Source organism: Lichenostomus cassidix, chromosome 8 (assembly GCF_008360975.1).
Source record: "Lichenostomus cassidix isolate B80296 chromosome 8, HeHo_3.0, whole genome shotgun sequence".
Lineage (NCBI taxonomy): Eukaryota > Metazoa > Chordata > Aves > Passeriformes > Meliphagidae > Lichenostomus > Lichenostomus cassidix.
The window spans coordinates 7216310-7240523 of NC_139489.1; the positions used below are offsets into that span (position 1 = coordinate 7216310).

The following is a 24214-nucleotide window of genomic DNA, read 5'->3' on the forward strand; positions in this document are numbered from 1 at the left end:
TTCTGTGATTCTGCAACTAGAGCCTAAAACCAAAACCAAAACCAACCCCAAAAGAGTACGAAACTGGCAAAAAAAGAATCCATATAAGTCTGCTGAGGTGTGAGGCCAGAGGCAAAGGGCACAAGCAGCTGCTTGATGTGGCTGTGGAGGAGTGGGGAGGGAAACTTCTGCAGTCCTGACCTGAGGTCGGTCAGAAATCACCAGCTGGAGTGACATGAGTGTGAACCTGGTTGAAGTGACAGGCAGCTGTCACCCTGGGACTCTATTTACATATGTTTAAAACAAACAAAAGAAAGCTGCCTTTGTTCCCCAGGAAAATCTATTTACTTGGCATTCAACTCGTGTATAAGCTGAAACTTCTTTCACAGAAGTAGAAACAAAGAGACTGACATTTCTGCTTTGATGTGAGGCTGCAGCTAAGATTTGATTTTGAAATATGAAAGTAAACTGAAACTACCTCCAATTTAAAGGTGGATTTTTAATGACCTTAAAAGTTTTGAGAAGTTCTTTTTCCCTTCCCTTAGGGACCAGAAAAAATTATAACAGTAATCTTACTTATAGCTGTAAGTCTACAGAGACAGTGGCTGTAGGTTAATGAAAAATTGACACTGCTACTTGCTGTGCTTCCAGCAGAATATTTTTTTCCTTCAAACTGAAGTGAACTATTGCACTGTGTGAGCTGGTTATGAGTCTCACATATTAAACTGGATGCTGCTTTTGTGGAAGACACTGGAGCAAGTCACAGAACAGCGTTTCTGTTTGGAACGCATGCAGCAATGATTATGGGGCTCTTACAATGATTACCCTGGTCCTTCCCATAGAAATAAAGAATTAAAGCTTGATGGGTTAGTCTAAATCAGAAAGTGGCAGAGGAACCATTCCCAATGATCCCGAGCACCGTCAACCAGCCCCATCACAGTCCTGCAGAGAAAGCCCAGAGCAGCACCTGGGTGTTGCATGTACTGATGCTCCTGTTTTGCACACACTGTGCACTGTTCCACCATGCTCGTTGTGGCACAGGGACCCCTTGGGGGACACCGTGTGGCTCACAGAGAGCTGTTCAAGTGGCCTCTCCAGGAGCCTTTCTGCAGTGTCTTTGAGTTCAGCTTGTTCCTGGGAATCAGAAATGGCACCAATTCAGCAGCTCAGGCTGATTTTGCTTCAGGGCCTGACAACTTAATAACAGTTTGTTGTCCTTGGCATGGTGGTGCCATCTGGCCCTGCTTGGACAGCAGGTCTGTGATCCTGCACTGCCTGGAATTTCAGCTCTTGCTGATGAGCTCTTGGGCTGTGCTGGAATGGCAGCACCAGCACCTCAGTGCCAGCCTGTGGCAGATGGAACAGGCTTCAATCACCCTCCCTGTGCTGGGATGGAGATGAACACAGAAGTGCTGGAATTGCCTGTGACACAAAGGGAGGGAAGGCATGAAGGTGGCTCCAGGTGTGTTACAGGATTCCAAGGCAGGAATTAAAGAGCCACTGGATGTCCACAGGCCTCCTTGCTCCCCTTGAAGAATCTTAGACCCATACCAGTAAAAGTAGGAAGGGGATTCTGATTTGGTGTATTTTCTATTATTTTTATCATTGTTGTTATTATTTTTGTTCTTTTACTCGAAGGGAAAGGAAAGTTAGAAGAGAGTACCGAAGAAAGGAAACTAAAACCACATCAATTTCATTAGTTTATTTCTTTTCCTCCTGGGGGCCAAAAATACAGAAGAGTGCTGGCACTCAGCTCACATGTGCCTCCTCTCCCTGAGAGCCCCACAGGTTTTACCCTGACGGTGTTCCCTTCTGTAGGAACACAGGGAGGGCAGTGTTCCCTAAAGGAGTGAGATCCTGGTTAGGATCCACTTTAGCAGAGAAATGGGGACCTCCAGCTTGCAATTCCCCTGGGAAAGACAATCTGTGCATGCCAAAAAGGCTGTAAGATCCTCTCTCTCCTTGTCCCAGAACTCCAGTGTGAAGAACTAGAGAAAACATAGTGCCCTGTTTGCTTACTCTCCAGCCTGCTAAAATGCCTGTGGTTTGACTCTTTCCCTTTGTAATAAATGGTGCCCACCACAGCGTATATTCTTTTAAATAACATTTTAAAATATTTTCCGGTAAATTAAAGTGATGACATGTTTGTAGGGCTCATTGTTAATTTCATTTCCTTTGGCTCAGCCAGCCAGATAAAATGCAATCCTATTAATCTTTGTTTAAAAGAAGATCCTTTGCCGAAGAGCAATAAATGATCTTGATAGATTTGTCAGGAAAATGAATGATAATCATTTGCAGATAGACACAAGCCTAGTATGGAAGATTAATAAGAAAATATGTATTGGCATCATCAATAACATCTGCTGCCCATGCACTTGGATGTTAGACAGGGAGGTGAGAGCAACCAAAGCCACACAATTCCTGACCCTACCTCAGCTGAAATATGCCCACAGGAAGACGTTGACGGTCAGCAGGAGAATGGCATTAATATTGCACACAGTCCTCCACAGGGGCTTCTCCTCGATGCTGGGGAGTCTCTGCTCCAGAGCAGCTTTCTCCTTCTGGGACAGGGTGGATGTGGAGCCCGTGGGAAAACCACAGAGCCACAAATAAACCTTTTTCCAGCAGGAAGGCTTGGCTGCTGGGAGAGAGAAACCAAAACATGGCTGTTAGAATCCACTGGGACTCCTCCGTCCCTTCTCCCAGTCGTTTGGATGTGCATTGGCCAGTCTGGAGAGGCACCTTAATGGGAGATGCAAGATGATGATGGAAAGGGAAAGATGAAGGGGGAAAGGGGAAAGAGGAAGGGGGAAAAGGGAAGGGGAAAAGGGGAAGGAAAAGGGGGGAAGGGGGAAAGGAGAAAAGAGGAAAGGGAAAGGGAAAGGGAAAGGGAAAGGGAAAGGGAAAGGGAAAGGGAAAGGGAAAGGGAAAGTTCTCCCTCAACCATGTACAGCACAGCTTGATTGCAGTCAATTGATTGGAACACCAATGAATCATTAGTTAATTAACAAACCTCTTCCCCTCTTCCCCAACCCAGATTCCATCCACTTTTAAAATTCCTGACAGCATGATGGTCCATTTAGAGATATCCTGGCTTGTTTATTACACATGACATGCCAGCTGAAGTGTGTGTTTTAATTGTCAGTCCTGTGCTGTATTTCACTTGCTGTTCTTTCCAAATATAACCTTTTTGTGAAATGCAGGATGTTATAGGACCTTGAAAAAAAGGTGTTACCCCGAAAAAAACCCTCATTAAACTGTCAACTGCTGTGTTTTGCATTTCCTTCCTCGGCTTTGCTAATTACCAAAATACCAAGATATTTGTTTATAAAAATCTGAGCTAGTGAAGCGAACTAGGAATTGATAAGAAAAAATAAATATTGTGGGAAGATTGCATTCAACTTAAACCCAAACTTACTCTATTGGAGAAAAAAATAAGGGATTTGTTTAGATGTTCACTTCTGTTTAGCTTGGCTGTAATTGGTTCCAGTGTCCTTTGGAGTGGCCAGCAAATGGGAGTGAAGAAATCTTGTGTGTGTCTTTATTCTGAGGTTTCTGCTCTGTAACCTTTGAAGGTTAAGCTCAAGAGCAGAAAGCTGCATTTTTTAATAGATTTGCAGAACAAAGCTCTGTCCATTCTGAAAAGAACTTGCCTATGTAGCATCTCCTGCTACTGTTCTGTCTCCTGACAACTCTGCAAGTTCACTATGCTCTACCTTCCTTCCTATTAAATACCCTTGCCAGGACACACAGCTATTGAAGGTCTGAGTTTTAACCATGGCTTTCATCCTAAGGGAAGATGAGCAATACTGTTGGCATCATGGAAATGAGAAGAGTGAGGCTTGTGGCTTCTTTCTAGGACATCCAGAAAGTGCCCATGTCTGCTCCCAGGGTCTCTTGGTCCCCTCAGACTGTGCTGCTATTTTGATGCTCTTTTTTTTACAGGAATGGCAGCTGTTCTGAGCCTTTCAAGGGTTGTGACATGAAATTATGTTGGGAGGACCAAGAACCACAACACTTCCATTTGTTACCTCTTTATAACTGTAAATACAAGCCCCAGCTCCAGTGAATGCACCAGGTGGCCTCTCATGAGCTTTAGGGACTTGCCTGGGATTCTGGCTGTGCACTCCTAGGCACAGAAGCATGTTTGCTCACAGACAGAGCCCTACCTGCCTCCTCCTGATCGCCTGAAGCTGCAGTTTCCACCTGGTCCCTCTCTCTGTCTTCTGGGTCGATCTGTGCTTCTTCACTCCCGCAGTTCTTGATGTCGCTGGCAGGTGCTTTTTTGTGTCTGGTCCACCACATCAGGCTGTCGAGCTGCAAAGTGGAACAGTGAGAAGTCTGTCAGTCCCAAGGCCACCCAGTCATCTCCCTCCTTGGGGGACACAGGTCCAAGGTGGTGCTGAGTCCTGTTTGGAGAAATCTCCCACTTTTCCTTCCGTCCTTCCTGCACAAGAGCCTGCATCTTGGGTAAGAGGGTTGTACCATCCAGCTGGAGCTGAAAAGCTTAGAAAAAGTGTAAAATAATCTGGGTTCTTTCCTTCCATATTTTTAAATAACCTGTTCCATCATTATCTCTGCGAGGATTAGCCTTTTAGGAGACATTGGAGAAGCAGCTTCCTCTTTGCCAGATTCACATGACTGACCTGAAATAATGATGGTCTGTGTCCAGAATGGCAGCCCTCCAACAGGGAAGAGTAATAAAGTCAAATAAATAAAAATAAATCAAAAAAAGAAAGCAAGATACCCTCTCTGGATACAGTCAGTCACAGACAGCTGTTGTTCCCTCAGAAGATTTTTTTTATATCCAGATTTCTCTGATGGGCCAATAAAATACATTGCCTCTCTCTGCAGTCTTTCAGTGACAGCCACAAAGGATGATCAGTCTGCTTTACAATGCCCAAGTTGTGAGACTCTTATCCTAGAGCAAGCCGGAAAGTCTTCTCCCTGGAATGCAGGGAGTGCACAGGAGACATCAATCTTGTAAACCTCAGTGGCCCTCTGGCAGCTGTGGGAGGTTCCACACTCCAGGCACTCAGGGATTTGGGGTTTAGCCAGGCCTGTGCTGCTGCTGTGACTGACCTTGGCATGCCCAGGATCTCCGTGGCTCTTCCCAAGCCGTGCCCTGAGCAGGCCAGGCAGCAGGGACAGGCTCATCCATCCCTCCCAAACCCAGCTGCCAGCTCCAGGGGCTGCCCACCCCTTCCAGCCCATGCTGCCTGACAGAGGGGCACAGGGTGGGACAGTGGTGACAACAGGGCAGGCGAAGTCACACGTGAGCCCCAGGAGCAGCTGCCTCCCTGCTCTGCCTGGATGGAAATGAATGTCTCCAGTGGGTCACTTACAAAGTAACGTGAGTTTAATTTTTGAATTTTGCACACACAAATCCAGGCAGAAGCTTCTGGCTGACACAAAATGTTGCATAATTTCCAGAAGATTTATAGCTTTATTTAAATCATTTTCAACCAAGATGAGCATTGGGCAGGGCTAATCTTTCTTGTCATGAAGTGCTAAATTGCTTTGATTTGATGATCCTCATCTTTCTTGGGGATTCTTTTTTTTTTTTAATCATTTAGGAAATGTCACTGGAACATAATAAAGTTTAAGGATACTAAAGGATTTCCAAAACTTTTATCCTTTTCTCTCCTCTTCTCATGTGTCACTGAACCACTGTCCCTTCACACTGCAGCAAAATCTGCAAGGGCTGGGGTGTACCTGGGGCTCAGGCTACACCAGAGGGAAGCAATTCCCAATGGAAAGCAGCACAGACACAGGGAACCTCATGGCATCATCTCACTGACCCACCCAGGAGCTGGTGCCCCTTCCATGGCCAGATAAAGCAAACCACCTCCCCAGAGAGCTCCACGGTGAAGCATCACACCAACACTCCAGCTTCAAGCTCCAGTGGGTTTTGGCTGGCTGCATTCCTTGAGATCCCCCTTTCTCCTCTTTGCCGCTGGTGTGGGGCAGAGCAGCAGCTCTGTGTGGCCATGGATGAGCCCTGACCCCTGAGGAGTTCACCTGCTGGTGCAGCACTAGGTGCTTTGTTTGCTGTTCCCCTCCCTTTTCACCCTCACAGTCTGCTTGGGCAAGGGAGTTTGCAAGAACTCAGCAAAGTTTTTCTTTTGTTGTTTGTAAACTAGAATAAATCCTTCTGTTCCGAAATGCCATCTGGCACCTGACAGTTGTGTTTCAGCTTCATAGTCTCAAATTTAATTGTAAGCTCTTTTGCAGGGTTTTCAAGGACGGTGTGACACAATATGGACTACCTACAATGAAGACATATGAACTCTGGAGCATACCAAATAAATTCCTTGCATACTTGTTTTCCAGCACAGCATCAATCACCACAGGGATGGGAGAGTGTCCAAAACAGCAGGAGAAAATGCTACAGCTTGCAGTTCTCAGATTGTAATTCATTTAAAGGCAGGAACATTAGCTGTACCACTAACATCAGACACAAATCTCTTTTCTCCTTTTGCCCATTTACTATCTCAAAAGCATGGAGATTCAATATTTAAAGTTGTCCAGAGTAGATCCTCAGCTGGTGTAAAGCAACATAACTGTGCTCAACAGCTGTTCCTGATCTTTGAAGGCAATGGAGCTGTGCTGATTTACATCTGCTGAGGTATGATCTATCACTGTATTTCCTTGGCTTTGTCTTTGCTGGCTTGTTTTTCTACTCTTTTTGCTTGACAAAACAAATGACACAATTCCTAGCTCTTACACTGTGTCTTTCGTCCTTCCATCTCCAAGCACTGCAGTTAAGGACGAGCAGAACCAGCCCTGTGAGAGCCTTAGGGGAGAAATATCCGAGGCTCAGGAAGGGAATTGAATAACCAGGAGGCACCACAGCTTCAGAGATCCTCATCCAGGACACCCAGCACAGCCTCACCCTCTCAGACACAGTCATGGGGACACACAGGCTCTTCACCACAGGTTTGCCCACTTGCATGCCAAGTAAATAATGGCCAACCACAAAGACCAGGTGACAGTTTCTACCCACCCTGATTTCCACCTCCTGCCCTTCCTTTCCAAACGCTCTCGTCCCTGAACCATCTCATCACAGCCACAGACTAACTGGAGATGAGGGGACAAACCATGAGAAACCATGTAACCAGGAGTGATGGTCCAAACCTACACTCCTGCTCATGTCCAGGGCAAAAGCTGGGGTAAGTCTGACCCAGGAAAATGGAAAATGCTGGTCTCAGTGCTGCCCACTCACATTTGTGCCAGACAGGCAGAAACCCAGCAATGTTGTCTCCTAGCTCAGTTTAACCCCACACCTTCCCTTTGGCTTTTCTCTGAGGAACAAGGGCAGACATTTCCTGTTGAAATTGGGCATAAATAATAGAAACTGAATGGAATCAGACTAAAAGAAATGGGGGCAGACTCTCCCATTCCTTCTGAGCTATGGGAAATGGGTATTAGCTGCTGCTTAGTGGCATAAATTTCCTGGCAGTCCATCCCACTTTTCTTGTGGTGGAAAGATACTGAGGGGCAGGGGGCACACTGGATGGTTAGCACAAATATCAGGTGATTAACTTGGGTCTCTGTGTCCAGCCTTTCACTGCCACAGCCAGTATCATTAATTCTAATTAATTTTATACTACAGAATCTCTTTATAGAGAGGTCAGACACTGAGTTTGGCACTATGTGGGGTCCATGGCATACCAAAAGGCTATCCTGAACATCCCTGTTGAGAAAACTTCCTGGAAAAAGTCCAGCTGATGTCAGTTCCCGGCCAGTGCTGCCCTTTAGCAAACTCTCCTCCCTCCCTGGCTCTCCAGATGCACCTGAGAGGGGGCAGCCACCACATCTCATCCTTTGTTCTCTGGGATAACTGCACACAGCTTCTTCAGACAAAATTCTGCCCTCTCTGACCATACCCCTGGCTCTTTGAAGAATATGTCAAGTAAGGCCATTTACATCCAGCACCTATAAAATCACATATTTCTGTAGAAATGCCACTGAAAATCTACTTTGGGGAATCTCCTATGATCATAACCTCTGTTTCCCTAATTCCATTACAGTAGGCTCCATCCTGAACTCCCCCTCTTAGAAGATTCTTTAAATGTTTTCATACCTCTGAGGTCAAACTAAAAAGCCTGGAGCTGCTGGGGCCAGTTTCTCCATCTCCTGAACTGCTGGTTTGATGCTCACTGTTCACCAGTGCTGTGTTAATGCATCTTATCTTGCTATTGCTGTGGGCAGGGAGCACTGCACATGTTTAGCTATCACAGGTCAGATGATGAGTGGGAACTCATTAAACCACAGTAATTAATTGCTGGCAACCATCTGGCCACCCCTGAGCAGCCGTGAACAACGTAAGCAGCAGATCTAATGGTGCCTCCTTGCGAGTATTTCTCTCTCCCATGTGGATCCTCTGATAGCTAATAAAAGCTGAGAGTTTATCTCCAAGCAGACACAAAGACAGCCTATCTCCCCCTTCCTCTCCCCTGCCTGAGCACCTGCTTTCATGTAATCTTTAGGAGTTGTGTGTCTTTGACACCTATAACATTCCATCAAGCATTGATGGAGCTGGTTAATGCTTTACAAGTTATGAGGAAGCAACAGATTGATGCCATCATGGCATTTTCTCTCTCATGCAGTTAGACAGGAAAAAATAGGTCTTTTTAATCTCCCCAGTAACCTTTGCTGAGAGGTAGGTGGCAGTTTTGTTATATTGGCAGCTGCTTTAAAACTTGGGACTGGGAAGAGTTGCTTTAAGGTTTTATAATATGAAACCTCCCAACTCTGCACCATTTTAACGTGCTAAGTAAAAGAAAGTTGTGCTTCCCTCGAAGTTATTAAATTTAATTGAGATCACATTGTGACAAAATGTTATTTTCCTAAATGCCCATGTTGCAAAAGATATTAATCTTGTTTGCCTGCAAGATTGATGCTGGCTCTGCTGAAACAGGCTAGATGCTACAATTAGATATATTTAATTCCTCCTCAGCAGTGCTCTGTAATGTGATTTCATCTCCTTCCCCTTCTTCTTCTCTTTCTATTGCAGTTATGATAGGCTGTGGTGTCTGCCCAGCTCTGGGCACAGCATGGGAACTCACACTCAATTTAAGCCCTCAGTGCTCAGCAGCATTAACACTCTGTGACCTGGGGAATAGAGAGAGCTGAGGAGCAAACGCTTCTTGGCAGCATATGCATTACACACTATTTCTGAGCCACTGGAGGAGCAGAAAAGGGCAGATCTCAGAGGTTTTTGGTACCTAAACGGGGGCTCTGGGAAAAGATGTCACTGCAAGTCACTTACCTTTTCTTCAGGGATGGGTGTGGTGCAGAGACTGACCACGGCTATGATAATGGCAGTGAGGGCAAGGAGGATGATAGCGAAGTAGAAGTAGTGCACGTTCTTTAGCACAGCTGGTCTTCTGTCCTCCTCCCCACAAGCTGGGCTCCCATAAACAAACTCCATGATCATCCGAACCAGCCCAATTGGAAGACCAATAGTGAGGCCCCAGAAAGCACCCTGAGAAAGGCAAGCACAAAGAAAAGGTCACTGCAAATTACCTCTGGTGGTAGTTTCTTCATCTTTCCCAAGTCGTTTTATGCCTGATGGAAATCCACACTGATGCGCATCAAAGGACAATTCTTTAAGGTAAAAATCCTCATTTTCTCTTTGCCCTTGAACATGGAGCAGATAGAGCACAAGCAACGCAAGAATCTCCTCCTAACAACACTCCTCCAATGAGACTTTGACTCATCATTGCTAAATTGCAGAACAACTTCCCATTCATGCTTCCAAATGGGACTGCCAAGAAGTACCACTTGCAGTACCTTCTTAGAAGCAAACCCACACCCACTAGACACTGGGCTAAGATCCACTAATGTATGCCAGGGAAAGGCTGTCTCATTGTCACACTTTAGCTGGACTGGCTCCAAGTTTAAAGACTCCAGACTCTGAGTTTAAAGAGTCTCAAAGGCTAAATACTGAGGGGTAGAGAGATTTATTTAATTTATCAGTTTAAATACAGGTATCAATTGGTTGTTGAAACTTCACTTACAGGCTCAGTAGTTCTCTTCCAGAAAATTGCCAAGAGGAAAACGGCTGCGATTGGTGGGGACAGATAGCTGGTTACAGACTGAATATAGTCAAAGAGCTTTCCACTGTTGGCTGACTGAATGATTGGGATCCAGACAATACTGATGACCACAAGGATGAGGATGAAGACTCTGAAAGAGGAGGATAAAATTGTGTTAACCCTGTAGGTGGTGGAGTCCACCTGGAATTGAAGATTTGAAGAAAAACACATTCCCAGTTGCTATCAAAATTTCCTAAGAAAAGGTCCAGAGATCACTCTCAAGAACCTTTCCTTGTGTACACAGGAAAAGAGAAAATTGTTCTCCCACCATGAGCCTGATGAGTCCTAGAGTGTGACATGGTTGTCAGTGACCTTGCTCTTGGATGTGACAGAAAGAAGGAGCTGGAAGCTTGTAGAAGCAAACCTTCTGCCACCTTTCCAAGCAGATAATATATTCAGTGTCTTGCCTTTGCCAAATCTCCAGCCTTGTTTGCTACTTATTAAAACTGTGTTTGGGGTCTCATGTGAATATTGTGACCTTCCCTCGCCTTTGCACTGTGTGTCACTGCTGCTGAACAAGAGGTACTTGTCCTCTCACCACTCAGCCACTCTGAAGTACGAGCTTGCCTGCAGCCTTCAGCCACCCCTAAGCAAAGTTTAGAACTTAATGCTCATGACTGGAGAGCAAAAGAACCACAAAAAGACTGAATGCAGCTTAAATTCCCCTTTGTGAAGGAGAACTTTATATACCACTGATATAATGCAGCACCAAAGCTTGTTTGCAAAGGACACTACAACTTGTCATGGAGACAGAGAGCTGAGAGGCTCAGCTGTGCACTTTTTCCTGAAAAAAGAAAAAAAAAGTAATTGCAACATATCACTCCTGTCTGATGCAAAAATAACATGTTTTTCAAGACCTCTGGTGGCGATGCCTCCAGAGCACTTTTGGCTTTTCTAAAAGTTAAATTTAAAACAGTACTTATAATTAGTTTAGAGAAAAGAGAGGTAATCATCTGCTCGGCTCAGTGGTTCACTCCAAGTTTCTCTTTGACCAGCTCTACCCAAGAAGAACCTGGAAAATGCAACACTTTTTCCCAAGCTCCGTTCCTGCTCTAAATTACAGGCACCAGATTTTTCTCAGTGAGTCCAGCCTGGAGGATGTAAATGCTGCACTCAGAGCAGATGATGAGAGGAACGAGACATAAATAAATGTAAGGACCTGCCCACAATCATCAGCTCCTTCTGTGAGGCCTTCCTGCGGACTCGCTGCCAGATGTCGACAACGAAGAGGGTGCTGCTGCTGTTGAAAACAGAGTTCAGAGAACTTATCAGAGCTGCCATCATCACTGCAATCATCAAACCACGGAGCCCTGTGAGAGCAAAACACAGAAGGAGAATCAGGACTAGATCTTGGGCCTCTGAGCACTGGTTTTTTCCATCCCACTGTCTGATATCCACAGTAAGATTTCCACATCCTTAGGATGGGTGAGGGCAGCCTGATCCCCCTGTGCAGAGCCTGGCTCAAGCCCAGCTCCACAAGTGTGTTTCTTACCATCAGGCAAGAGTTCAATCACCAGTTTGGGGTAGGCAATGTTGGAACAACCCACAGCAGTTCCACAGACCCTCTTGCAGGTATCTGGGTCCACGCAGGCCACTTCATCTGTGGAACACAGGGAAATAAAAAGGAGTCAGTGCAAACCTCATTGAGCCAAAGATTGTTTAGATCAAGGGAACAAGTCCTGGTGTCTTGTATGGTTATGTATAAATTCAGAGGTGAAATACAGCTAGAATGAGTGGAGCTGAAAAATGTTTTATATTATATAATAGAAGTGGAACTTTGAGATGACATTCTGAAATTCTGTTCAAGGTACAGCTAAAACTTTCCTGGATGTTGCATAACTGTAATCCTTGAGGATTTGTCACTTGTGGGAACTGGACTGTTTCCATGAACCTGTCAGCTGGTTCCCTGGGATGCTGGAGGGTGACTTACTCCTATTTAGGAAATCTGGGAAATAGGCTCTTTCCTACGGGAATGGTCCTCCTACCCAAGGTATTCTTCCTGGGAAGAGAAAGGCTCTGGGGAAACCAGCAATGAGAGCTCCTTGGGATATAAGGGAGGCTTCTTTAGCCTGATCCACCAGGACCTGAATGAATCTGTGGTAGAATGCTAAAACTCTCCAACATAACGGATACAATCCATGGGACCTGATGGACAACCTCAGTGCTCCATGTATTTAATTTCACTGACTCCCTCCAGACAGACAAATGGATGCAATGTCCACAGCACTGAGCTATATCCTCCCAATGGCAAAATATGCTCCTTATGGCTACTCCTGGTGACTTCTGCTGCTGTGGGAGAGCTGGAGGGGCAGGGAAGGCGCGGGAACACCACAGTGCAACAAGAATCTCTATGAACATGCCTGCAGGACAGCAGTTTCTAGGATATCACAGTGCTGGCAGACCTGAGTGGGATTAGCTGTTGCAGCTGGTATGGAGCCCTATGTGAAGGAACAGGGGAAGGCTTACCTGGGAAAAGAACTCTGCTGATCATTCCTGGCATGACTATTAAAAACATAGGAAGCAGTTCCAGATATCCTCCCACCACTGATCCACCTTTGGCATGGGAGAGGTTCTTGGCAGAGAGTGAAGTCTGGACCATGACCTGCAATCAGTGCAAAAAGGGAGCAGAGATTAAACACAAGTACAACAGAGAGAGCAGATTCCATCCTCTGTCTCTGCTTCTCATGGATGACTTTGATCCTGCAGAATCCCAGTGTGTTTTGCTTGCCAAGGACAGCTTTCCCACCTCGCTGACTGCAGCCTGCTGCCACTGCTCAGAGCTCAGTCCACAGGCTACAGGAGAGGGCAGTGTGGAAATTTCCTTCACAGGAATAATTTCACCCTTGACTGAAAGGAAGGGCTGGAGACAGCAGTTGTACAGCAGCAAGAGACATGGAATGAAGCAGACTGTGGCTGTTTTGGTAAAAGCTCAGTGGCAGGGTTTCATAATTACCCCATCTGAAAGTACAGAAGCACCATGTCTTGAGAAGGACATGCAGCTTTACTTGTCTGTAGCTTAAAAATGAATAAGGGACATGAGACACCTGGGAATGTGAATGTAGGAATATTGTCTGGGAGTCTACACAAGGTCACAGCAGAGCCAGCTCCAGATTCACATTTTTATATCCTTCTCATGCTAACTGCATGAAGACTCCCAATACTCACCAGCCCACAGTGGGATAAAGATGGATGAAAATAACCTGTTCCCACTGCACGAAGAAGTGCGTAAAATTAGCAGCTTGCTGAGAAGGTGGAAGGAATCAGACATTCTGGTCTAGACCAGTAAAAAATGTAGCAACTCCTGCACACTGTGGCATGGTGATTTTTCATCTTACAGATCCACAGACTGAGGAGTGGACTGAAAACCACAGTGTGGTGGTTTGTCTGCTGAGGGAAAGGTTTTATTTACCTGGTCAGTGCACCAGCACCAAAGGGCCAGCACAGAAAGACCAAATATAAGGCCAGGCCAGGGAATGTCTCCTGTGATGGGATCCCTAAGCACATGGAAGGCATCTTCACGTGGCAGGTGACAGGTTGTGTTTGGGACTGTGACCGTTGGTATTGCTGTCATGTATTTCTCCTGAAGTCCTTCATACCAGCCAACTTTTTCAAATCCTGTAAAGAAAATGCCAGTGATTTAAGGGCTGGTGAACCCTGCCAAGTTATTATCTTATCTGAGTCTTGTGATTACTTTTATCTTCCTCTTATCTCCTTTACTTTTCCTTCCACCTTTGCTTTTTGCAGTCGAGGTTTCTACAGAAGTCAGCTGGATTTTGCCCAAAGTTCTTTTGGTTTAAACACGTTCTGGAAGAGGATCAGTGCAGAAAAATCTCTATGATCCTAATCCCTGCAATGTCATCAGCATCTAGTCTTTACTTATACACCCTGCAAGAGCCAGAGCAGCGAGGTATAACATGAAAAAAGATACACCTGGTTTAGATATTTCTGTTTGCCTAAAAGGCTCAAAACAAAGACCGATGATGGCCATTTCCTTGTTGCTCTTGATTTTTTTATATTCCTCTTTGTAATTTTGATGATGCTCATTTATGCCCACATGAATCCACACTAAGTCCAAAAGTAAACATGAAAGTCAGCAGGATTACTCTGAACTGACATGAGCTTAATGAAAGCTGAATTTGGCTCTGAAAATGTAATGTTCCAAAGCTCTTGGAAGACTGGCAACTCCAGTGAGATGAAGTTATCCACTGCCTCACCTCCATACAGTTAGTGCAAAGGATGAAGCAAGTCTGATGGCTTGGAGAATGAGAGTTGTGCTGGCAGCACTTCTGTGAGTGGTTAAAACTCATTTCTGCACCACACTTGAAAGGTTGAGGCACCTGATAAGGTCCTGTGGCCATTAACCAACTGTGTTGTGCCACTGCAGCTTCTCCTTACCTATGAATGTGAGGATCAAGGCTCCTACCACCATGATGATGGTCTGCAGTGCATCAGTGTAAATCACAGCAGTCAAACCCCCTGCCAAGAGAAGCAGAGACAGCAGTCAGTGTGTCACCAAGCACAGGGAAACAGGTACCTCACCCAGAAAAACCCTTCTTTAGCCACAGCCCTGTGATTTCAGGACAGACCCACTGGGAGAAGCTGGCACTGAGCTGCTCCCCTGGAGCCCACAGCTGTCACAAGCCCTCCCATGAGGAATGGCGTGAAGGGTTTTCCATGTTCATGACAGGACTTGGAAGCAGTTCAGCATCTTAACAGCTAAAGTTGCTAATTTTGCAGAAAGACAAAAAAATAGCAAACAGGGGCAGTGGTAACTCCCTGCACAGAGGGAGCCAAGAGCTTTGTGCAGTATTAAAAAATCCTCTAAAAACAGTGATGTTCCCCCCATACCACTTTCCCTTAGGCCAGGAGGGGACAGATGGGAAGAATCAAAGGTCTCCAACAGATGCAGATGACAGAGCAGGTACTACCAGCAACTGGGGTGATCTCTCCCTCAGACCAGGACCTGAATACTCTTTCCCCTCTGTAGGAAATGAAAAGCTTCTACCCTAGGCTCCAGTTTATAATGTGTTCTTTAAAGTCAGTTATTTACCAGCTATGGTGAAGACAGCAGTCACTGCTAGCAAGACCACAGTGGACAAGTAGATGTTCCAGCCAAAACACATTTTGATAAACAATGCTCCGGAAAAAATGTCTACCTGGAATAAAAGAAACAAGGGCAGTCTGGCATTAGTAGTGCTTTGTAAAAGTGAAATCTAATAAAGCAGCCTGCAGCCCTCTGCAGCTGAAATCATTCACAATGGAGGACACCACGAAGGTGAAGGGGAGGAGAAGGGCTGTTGGCTCTGAACATTGCTTTGCCATAAGGAAAAACTTCCCTCCAGGTCAGAGCTTTTAGGATCTGGGAGAGCAGGAGGATGAAAAGGAAGGGGCTATGCCAAGGGACTGAGAAGTCATCAAAATAAAGACCATCTCTATGTAATAGGCTGGCAGAGAGAAGAACTGGTGGAAACTGTCACTCCTTTTGCAGACTGTGAAGACATTCCTGGAAAGCAGAGCTCATGTATCCACAGGCAGACAGAGGGAAAGAGGGGGAGATAGCACAGACCATATTCTTCCCTGGGCTGTATCTTGGTGACCTCGAGGCCCAGAAGACACTCCCTCTTGACAGACCCCTAAAGAGTCACTGATATCCTGTACCATGATTTATTTATCTGAAAAGGTCAACAGGTTGCTTTTCTGTTTGTGCTGTTTAGCATATCAGAATGACTCAGAAAAACAGGCTAACAGGCTACACCTGCTGAGGACCTCACTAGAAATACAGAAACCTTCATCAACTGTGCTTTGTTTGGTCCTTCTGGCAGAGAGAGTGACACCAGAAACTGGGAAAAGCCTGGAATGACACAGATAGCATCATTCAAAATTGCAGAAGGTGATAAGGGAGATGTTTATGTCAGGAAATCAGGTAGAAGGACACCTGCAAACATGGTCTGGGGTGAGATACAGGTGAAGACCATGCCAAGAGAGACAGAAGGGATGGGGCAAGAATTCTGTTTGCTGTGTCTGAAATGATCACCTTTAAAGCAAGGAACCAGTGCAACCCCTGACCTCTGCAGGCCTGAGACAGGACAGGCACAGTCAGTACAGCCCAGGAATCACTGCCCCTTCTGGGGTTTGGCTTCCCAGCAGGAAACACAACCACCTCTGTCCCCATGCAGGATCAGTCCTATGACAACACTGTTTATTGAGATCTCTGCTTTCTTTGCAAGCCAAGAAGACTCTGCAGTGCCCTGATTGTTAACCTGTGTTTGGGCAGAAAGCACAGGGAGAAAAATCCTTCTGGTAGCCAAGTGCCTGCTGCCCAGCCAGCCGCTAAATGAGCTCTCCACAAACAATAGCTCTGCTTAATAGAAAGCACCTGTCATGGCCATAAACTCCCCCAGCCACATCCGTCAGCCACGCGTGAATTGGCTGCACAGAGGAGAAACCACTGAGGTGGAACAGCAGTGAGGAGGGCCAGGGTCCTGCTCTGAAAAGCACTGGCAAACACTGCTCTGCTGAAGGTCACTCTGAAAGACAGCTCTGCTTCATACCTAGGCTGTGCACACTGTGGGCTGCTGCAGGAGAGTCACAAGTTATCCCTCATAGGTAAAGAGGCTTCAAAAGCCTCTTTGCTCAACCTCACACTCACTGCCACCCAGGGCAATGCTCCAGTCTCTCTGAGCAAAGCTGGAGGCAGTGTGACAGCCACAGGTGACATGGCCAAGAGCTGCCCAATAGGGGAGGAAATCTATCCAGCCTGGGAGTCAGCCTGGAACTCCTCTTCATGTCCCTCCCAGGACCTGAGACATAATAAGCCTAGGAGAAGGACCTTGAAGCCACATGAGTGCCTTATCTCCAGTCAGTGTCTCCCCATGCAATTTGACATCTGAGTACTTCTGCAGGGTCTAATGAAAACTGGCTTCTACTGACCTTGGATAATCAGCTGGAGACAAAGGACTGACATCTTCAGTCCCTAGAATGGACTCTGAATTACACTCCTGTCACTTCAAGGACACTGGTAGTTCTTCGTAAATACCTGTGCATAACTTCTGTTTCTTTCTGAATGGCATTTAAAAGGGGGAAATACCCTGCAGGGCTACACTGGTTTTTGATTACCAGCAGGGTACAATGCTACAAGCAATCCAGAAAAGATGCTGAGTTTTGTCTTAAGCAAGAACCTTCCTCCCGTTCACTGTATCCTTTTTGTGCAACACAAGTGAGAGAAAGAGAGAGGAACAACCATAAAATACTCAATTCTGGAAACTCAGCTACAAGAACAACAGCAGGTTTACAATAATTCAAGAGCATTTCATCTCTACAAGATGCAGCCAGCCAGATTTTCAGATGGGGTAATGCTGCCCTTCCTCTGTCTCTGTTGCCTGAGGTTTCTGTGATAGAAGAGGAAAAGCAGGCAGTCAGCCTGTGGTACTTACACTGTTTAGTAATTAGCTGCACATCCCTGTAAAGTTCTCACTGTGCGTTGCTGTTTAATGAGGGCTCTGTCTCTCTCTTAGGAAAGGTCTCCATGATCAATACAGAGGCAGGAGCAGCAAACTAACACACTGCTGCTGCTCCTGGGAGCTGAGCTGGCCCTTTCAAGGACATCTGAGTTCTCTCTGAGCAGCCCTGCCTTGCACTAAGATTCCCCAGCCCAGCCCTAGACACAAGGGTTGTGTTCAATTCAATACATACGGATATCCTGGCGAAAATATAGAGAATCAGGGACAGGACGGAGAGGTAGATTTGTATCCTCTGCCCTCCAAACCTCTTCTGCAGGTACTGAGGCATGGTGACTACTCCTGCTGCGATGTAAACAGGCACAAAGATCCAGCCAAGAGCCAGGATTGTCCAGGTGGCCTGTTAAAGAGACAGAATAAAGGCACAGGATTCAACACATGGGAACAGCTCCATCCCCTGCCCTGTTGGTGGCCATCCTAAGAAAGCAGAAAGCTACAGTGCCATGCAATGTGCTTGAGAAGCAGACTGACTTTTTCTCCCTGCTCAGAAAATGAGACAGCAGCTGGAGGAATTATTACAATTCAATTAGAAGCTTCTGAAGTTCTCCTCCTAAGCCCTGTGTTTCTCTGTCAGGGGTGTCACATCCTCTCCCATCTTCTCCTCTTTTGAGCAAGATGGTGTATTCTGTTGCTCTGGTTCTCTGAAGGATGGTGGTGTATTTGGTGGCCTTTCAAACCACTGATGCTGTGGCAGTGAAGAGTTAAGTGATTCAGAGCAGGATGGGAGCATCTGTGTGTTGCTTGATTAGCAAGTAATGAGGCTGAGGCAGCAGACTGTCCCTGCAGAGCATAAAAATAAGCAACAGCAAGACTCTGCTGGGATGTTCTCCTTGCAGGCTGGAGCAGATGTGCTTCTGTCACTGGTAGATAAAGAGACACTTTAGTTGCTTTGCCATAGGTAAAGAGTCTTTTGGAAAGCTTAATGGCATCTCCCAATTTTGTATTTCTTCTCTGATTCCCAAACAGGAGATCTTGAAGGTAAAGAAAAGCCATTGGATCATCAAACCTCACCTCTGGTTGTCTCAGGCCATTATCTTTCATTTTTACATATATTTTGATCAGTTCCTTAAGTTTTCAGAAAAGCAGCTGATTCCTGTGAGTAGAGATTGTGACTAATTGAGGAGAACAGTCGTGGCACCTGCAGTGGCAGAGACTGGAGAAGGAGACTTGCCTTCACACCCAGATGTTCACCCCAGAGACACCACATTTTGGTAGCTGCCAGATGATGAGAGTGTTTCTGTTTCTCATGGATTTACACTGAGTTTATGATCTCATGCTGCTTTTTTGGGTTTTTTTACCTCCCTGTACCCAGAACCTTGTGATTATCCAAGTACCTTTTCAGCATTCATTATCTTTTATTTTAATCTTCATGAGTGCAGACTAAAGGTTAAAAATATGGCCATACAGCTCTGGCAAGGTCAAAGAGCTAATAATTCTAGTGAATCCCACTTAAAATAAAGATCTCATGTTTCCAAGGCTGTAAGAATGTCTGGAGGCTTCTCTCCTGAGAGTTGAGCAGTTCTTGCTGCTGATACTCTTAAACACCAGATTTTGGAGACAAACCTCAAGTCCCTTTGTAAATAGTGACATCTTAGTTGACAACAGAACTGAGTCTTACATTCCACTCAAAGCCACCAGGAGCAATGCCTCCAGCTGCTCCAGAGCTCGCCAGGCCAATGAATGAACCACTGCCCACGTTGCTTGCCATCAGGGATGCTCCAATCTGAAACACAGAGCACAGGGACAAAATTGAGAACGTTACCTTCAGGAACTTCTGTATCAACCCAACCATTTTGCCCAAGAACTTTCTTTTCCTCAGGATCTCATCTCCTTGTATTTAGGCAGCTGGTTGGTAATGGAGAGTTGAGGTTTCCTTCACCTCACAAAAACCCCTACATTTTATACCTTAAAGCATTAAAGGTTACCCAAAGGACAAGTGAAGCCCATTCATCCTACAGTTTGCTTTTAGGCACATCACTTGCGAGGAGCTTTTTCTCTCCCTAGTTCTCCATGTGAAACAAGGAATGATGGAAGCATCATTCCCCAACCACACTGACTCTGCCAACAGCTCTGCCTTCTTGCCTGTTTGAGAAAACTCTTGATTTAAAGAAGATGCTGCCACAGGACTTTGCAACCAGTGCTCTCAAGAAATGGGAGCAGTTTTCCTCAGATCTAGATCAGACACACAAATACAGAGGAGCAGCAACTTAATATCAGGATTTAGTTGAAGTTGCTTAATGCACAGCAGAAACATGTAACACCCATAAAAAATAATAAAATACAGATAAGCCACTCATGTACTCAAGGTGAAGGCCACAAGGAGCTGAGCAAAGAGGTGCAGAAGTGGAATCAGCTCTGACAAACAAACCTGGGAAGTGAACAGCATTAGAGGTCACTCCAAACCTAAAATGGTTCAGGAGAGCCAAGAGCTGACCTGTATCCAACAGCCTCTGTAGCCACCTGTGGTTGGAGCCAAAAGCAGTGAAAATGTTTTGGGGTTTGTCTGGGGGCTTTTTTATTAGAAAAAAACCCACAAACCTTCTTTATAAAGAACAAGACTGAAGAAAAAAATATTCAATTTTAGAGTCTTTTAACCCTCACCCTCCTAATTAGAGAAAACCATCAAGCTAAGCTTTTCCATTAAATGTCACTGGGATGAGATAGAAGTATAAAGAACATTTATGAAATTACAGCTTTTAGAGAGGTGTATGTGTCTCTGGTGCCACAGGCTGAGAATCTAGCCTAGTGAACTTATGGGCAATGCACAGCCAAAGGAAGAAAATAAAAAACTGTGTTTTGGTTGAGAAGTGCATTCCGTTATCCACAACTCACTGCAGAGACAGATGGTTCTAGAGTCTGGCATTGGCTGAGGAGAATCTTTATTCCTTCAGCATTTTTATTCCTTTCAAACTCTAAATTATCTTTATATGTACCTTTCAGTCCCAAGAAAAGGTGCCTTCAATAGTTTATTTTTTCCTTCATAGTGAAGATTAATACTTTCACGGTTTGAAGTTTATATCCTTTACATCGTTAGTCAGTAAACTCAATCCTACTCGAAATAGCAAGAACTCAGATAGTCCTGGGCTTTGGGATTATTTTTTCTTTAGTGTCTAAATGCATTTTACTGGATAACACATTCCTAGATTACCTAATGCTCTCTTGACTTGGGTACATCATTGGTGAGTTGAGGCCAAAAAGTTTCAAGCCCAGCAAGGTAGCTAGCATTCCCTAACTTTCATCAATGGGAACATTTTTATTACTGACTTTAGCAGAAAAACTGAGAGTGGGAAAACCCTGAAGATGTTGAGCTACCCTTTTGGCCTGGCAGCCCATTGGCAAAGATGTGTGGGATGATTCCTTTTGGATCCTTCATCTGTCCCCGTCATCTCAATTCTACAGTCAAAACATGTAAGGACCAAGTCCCCTCTCCAGACCTGCTCTTACATCTGCAATTGCTTTTAAATCATGAGAAACAGAGGTTAGCATTTCACTCACAGGCCACCAAGTCATGGATCGTCCAGCCAGAAAAAAGCCTCCAACGCTCTTCCGGTTTGCTCGTATTGATGACTGGAACCACAGGAAGAAGAACAGGAAAAAGTGTTTTCCTTCATTCAACCACCCTCAAGTCAGACCAAGCCAGGAGAATCCTTAATGCTTGCTCTCAGCATCAGCTCCAAAATACTGTTGAGTATGCCAGTCTTCACCCACTGCTTCTGCCTCTCTTGGTGCATAAGCAAATTCTTAGCATCAATTTTCCAACATTTTTAAGATCCCATCTCAGTCTTCTCCAGCACAACCTTGACTTTACTTTTGCCTCCTGACTGTCCACACCCAGATGTGAGACTGCTCAGTATCACCCGAGTCAGGCATCATTCCCAGAACAACCTCCAGGGAATGATCCCACAGTTATCCCCACGTGGGGCAGGAATGAGGGCTCACAGAAGGATCCCTGTCTCCCCAAATTTTCTCAACAGACCCTGGGATAAAAGCGTGCAGAGAATGCCACTTGCAGGCAAACCCCTGTGCACCCAGGAGGGGTCCAGGGAGCATCAAAGCCTCTCTGGCTCAGGCAGAGCCAACCCCAGCCTCCTCAGGGACTCACCCATATCCCGATACCGAGGACAAAAGCAAAGTACAGAACCACAACGACAATGTCTACCACTCCAAAGGCTGCTTCCATGTCCCGTGGCAGCCCAGGCATCTCCATGGTGGCTGTGGCCAGCTGGCTCATGGTTGTGAGAAAACTAACTGCTGATCTTCTCACTCAAGCTGGACTTTCATGCACATTGGCCTTCATCCTTTCTCTTTTAATAATTAATAGGGTGAAGAAGGTGTGAGTGGGGAGCAAAAGCCAGGCAGGATGGTGGCTCATGGCCTCCACATAGCCCTGTGGTGTGAAGATTGCTCACAGATCCCCTTGTGCCCATTTACCAGTGCTCCTCTCTCCTGCCCATTTGCCCATCAGGGACACCCACAGGGATGTAGATGGTTCTGCTTTGAGCACTGGGGTCTGCCTGGAGAGGCCTTGTGCCCCACAGCCCCAGTGGGAACCTTGTGTCCCAGGAGTGGGCAGGAGGGAGGAGGGGGCTGCACCCTGTCACACAGCAGACTGTGAGCCCAGGTCCTCAGTGCAGCAGGGACATTTCTCATCCTGGTTTGCAGACAAAGGGGACACCCAACAGCACCAGCCCCCTGAACCAGGGCACAGGGCTCGGGTCACACTGTTCCTGCGCTTCCTTTTTTGGGACAGCTTTGGGAGGACCACAAAAGATTCCTACTGGGGCTGGCAGAGCCATTCCAGAGCCTTCTTCAGGCAGAACCAGGACTTCAAAGCAGAACTATATCATTTGTCCCCCACCCTCCACCAGCCATGCTCCCTCACCCCATGACATATCACATGGGACGGTTTAAACTTAGGTGAGCTTTGCCTGCTCTTGGTTTGAAGGGAGGCAACAAAACTGCTTTCTCATTTTGTTTTATTCCCCTCTCTCCCAGAGTTTTCTTGCAAATGCTGGCTACCTACTTGCTCATTAACTGCACTGCTAACATCAGGCCCATATCCACCCCTGCTCCCCAGGCTGAGGCTCCCAGGGAGAGCTGCCTCCCCACAGGCTCATTATCCACAAGAGGCTTTTCAAGACTGAAATGTTTCAACAAGCTGAAGTACAGTTACCAGAAATTAAATATCTGGGAGCCTAAATCCCCAGCTATAAACAGGCAGCTCTCCCTGCACAGAGCTGATTTACACTCACCCACACACTTCTCCCCCTTAACACCACAGCACCCAAAAGCAAAAGACATCCTGAAAACCTAATCCTGAAATGCACTGAATTGCTGCCCAAGAAGCAAACACAGCAAGTGTCTCCAGTCTTCCCAAACCAGGAATCCTCCTCCATGTGGGAAGCCCAACCCCAAGTACCAGCCTGACCTAGCCCTTCACCGTCCCAAGGTGCTGTAGCTGCAGCAATTAACACTTGGAAACTTTCACCCGGGGGCAGCAAACACATCCCATAACCATTCCAAGAGCCATGAGCTACCCTGAGACCATTGAACCCACTAGAATGACGCTGCCTTACGGCAGCAGGATGTTGTCAGAGGAAGCTGTGCACCACACCATTTCACTGACTCGTAGCTGGACACTGTGGTTTCAGAGAAGCCCACCTGCCACAATCTGGGGTGCGCCCGTGGCGTGGGTGATGGAGGAGCTATCCACAGAGCAGGCAATGGGAGGCTCTGGGCATGGGCTGCTGGAGGGTCTGCCTGGATCGCCCCGCCGCTTCTCTCACACGGGCTTCACTCACCCCTTCCCAATGCATCTCTCTTGCATTCCCGCCCATGGAAATGTGCCACAGTCACTGTCTTTCCAGCCCTGTCCTCTGACATTATTTTCCCAGCAGTGCAGTGCTCCACCAATATGGCGCTGCGGGGAACACAGATCTGACTTCTGGCAGCAATTCCTAGCACCACCGCCATGGTGCCTCCTGTTCCACATCTGAGGGTCCTGAATGGAAAGGATCGAGTGGGTCAGGATCAGATTCACTGACCTTGGAATTGAAGGAACTAGGCACAGGCGGGGCTGATGGCTCTACAAAATGGCGAATCACACTGTTTTTGGTTTTAAGATGGCAGTTTGCGTGCTTTTCGGTTCCAGTGAGCTTTTCTTTAGGAGCCAACATTACCATAGGGAGATGGCTACAAGCCTGGAATGTACTATTTCAGGTGATATCAAAGAGTCTCTGTCCCATTGCCTACCAGTTTTTAACGTGCATGGACACCCAGCCACGCAAGGCACCAAATTTTGCACCACAGATGTTTCTACGCTGATGCAAGAGCCTTTTCATAAAATCCAGGTGCAGCCTTTGTTCCAGCGATAATCTTCCTCCCATTCTTCCATGCAGCTCACCTGAAATATAGGTGTGATGCACACGTCTTTGGGACCTTTCCTGGGCCTCCTTTTCTTGTCATTTAAATCCCTAAGTCTCACAGGGAGATGCTACTGGTACAGTCTATTTCCTTCCACTGAGTTTCATTGGTCTCTGTATCGCACCGCCATTTGTAGTGTTGGGAGCAAGCCTTGGGTGGTGCTCAGAAAATATCTTTATTAACAAGATAACA

General features: G+C 46.2%; 2 protein-coding genes across 3 annotated transcripts in view; one reads left to right on the top strand and one right to left on the bottom strand.

Moving 5' to 3' along the window:
* The window catches only part of SPATA6 (spermatogenesis associated 6), a 49428-nt gene extending 42065 nt beyond the window's left edge, over positions 1-7363 (top strand). Inside the window, exon 14 of the mRNA XM_085067649.1 lies at positions 6214-7363. The gene's annotated coding sequence lies outside the window, so the exon portion shown is untranslated. The remainder of the gene's footprint in view (positions 1-6213) is intronic.
* LOC146433736 (sodium/glucose cotransporter 4-like) lies at positions 65-21830 on the bottom strand. Of its 2 annotated transcripts, none has more exons than XM_085067651.1 (14): positions 21702-21830; positions 21095-21166; positions 19218-19322; positions 17775-17939; positions 15133-15238; positions 14478-14558; positions 13492-13697; positions 12549-12684; positions 11575-11682; positions 11242-11392; positions 10005-10173; positions 9254-9469; positions 4149-4296; positions 65-2617 (listed from the first exon to the last, which is right to left on the bottom strand). In XM_085067651.1, the coding sequence occupies exons 1-14, from the start codon at positions 21828-21830 to the stop codon at positions 2412-2414; spliced, it is 1998 nt and encodes a 665-aa protein (XP_084923777.1). In that variant the 3' UTR covers positions 65-2411. The 2 variants fall into 2 exon arrangements, with proteins under 2 accessions (XP_084923777.1, XP_084923776.1); XM_085067650.1 differs by having other exon boundaries at positions 68-2620.
* Positions 21831-24214: the final 2384 nt, after the last annotated feature.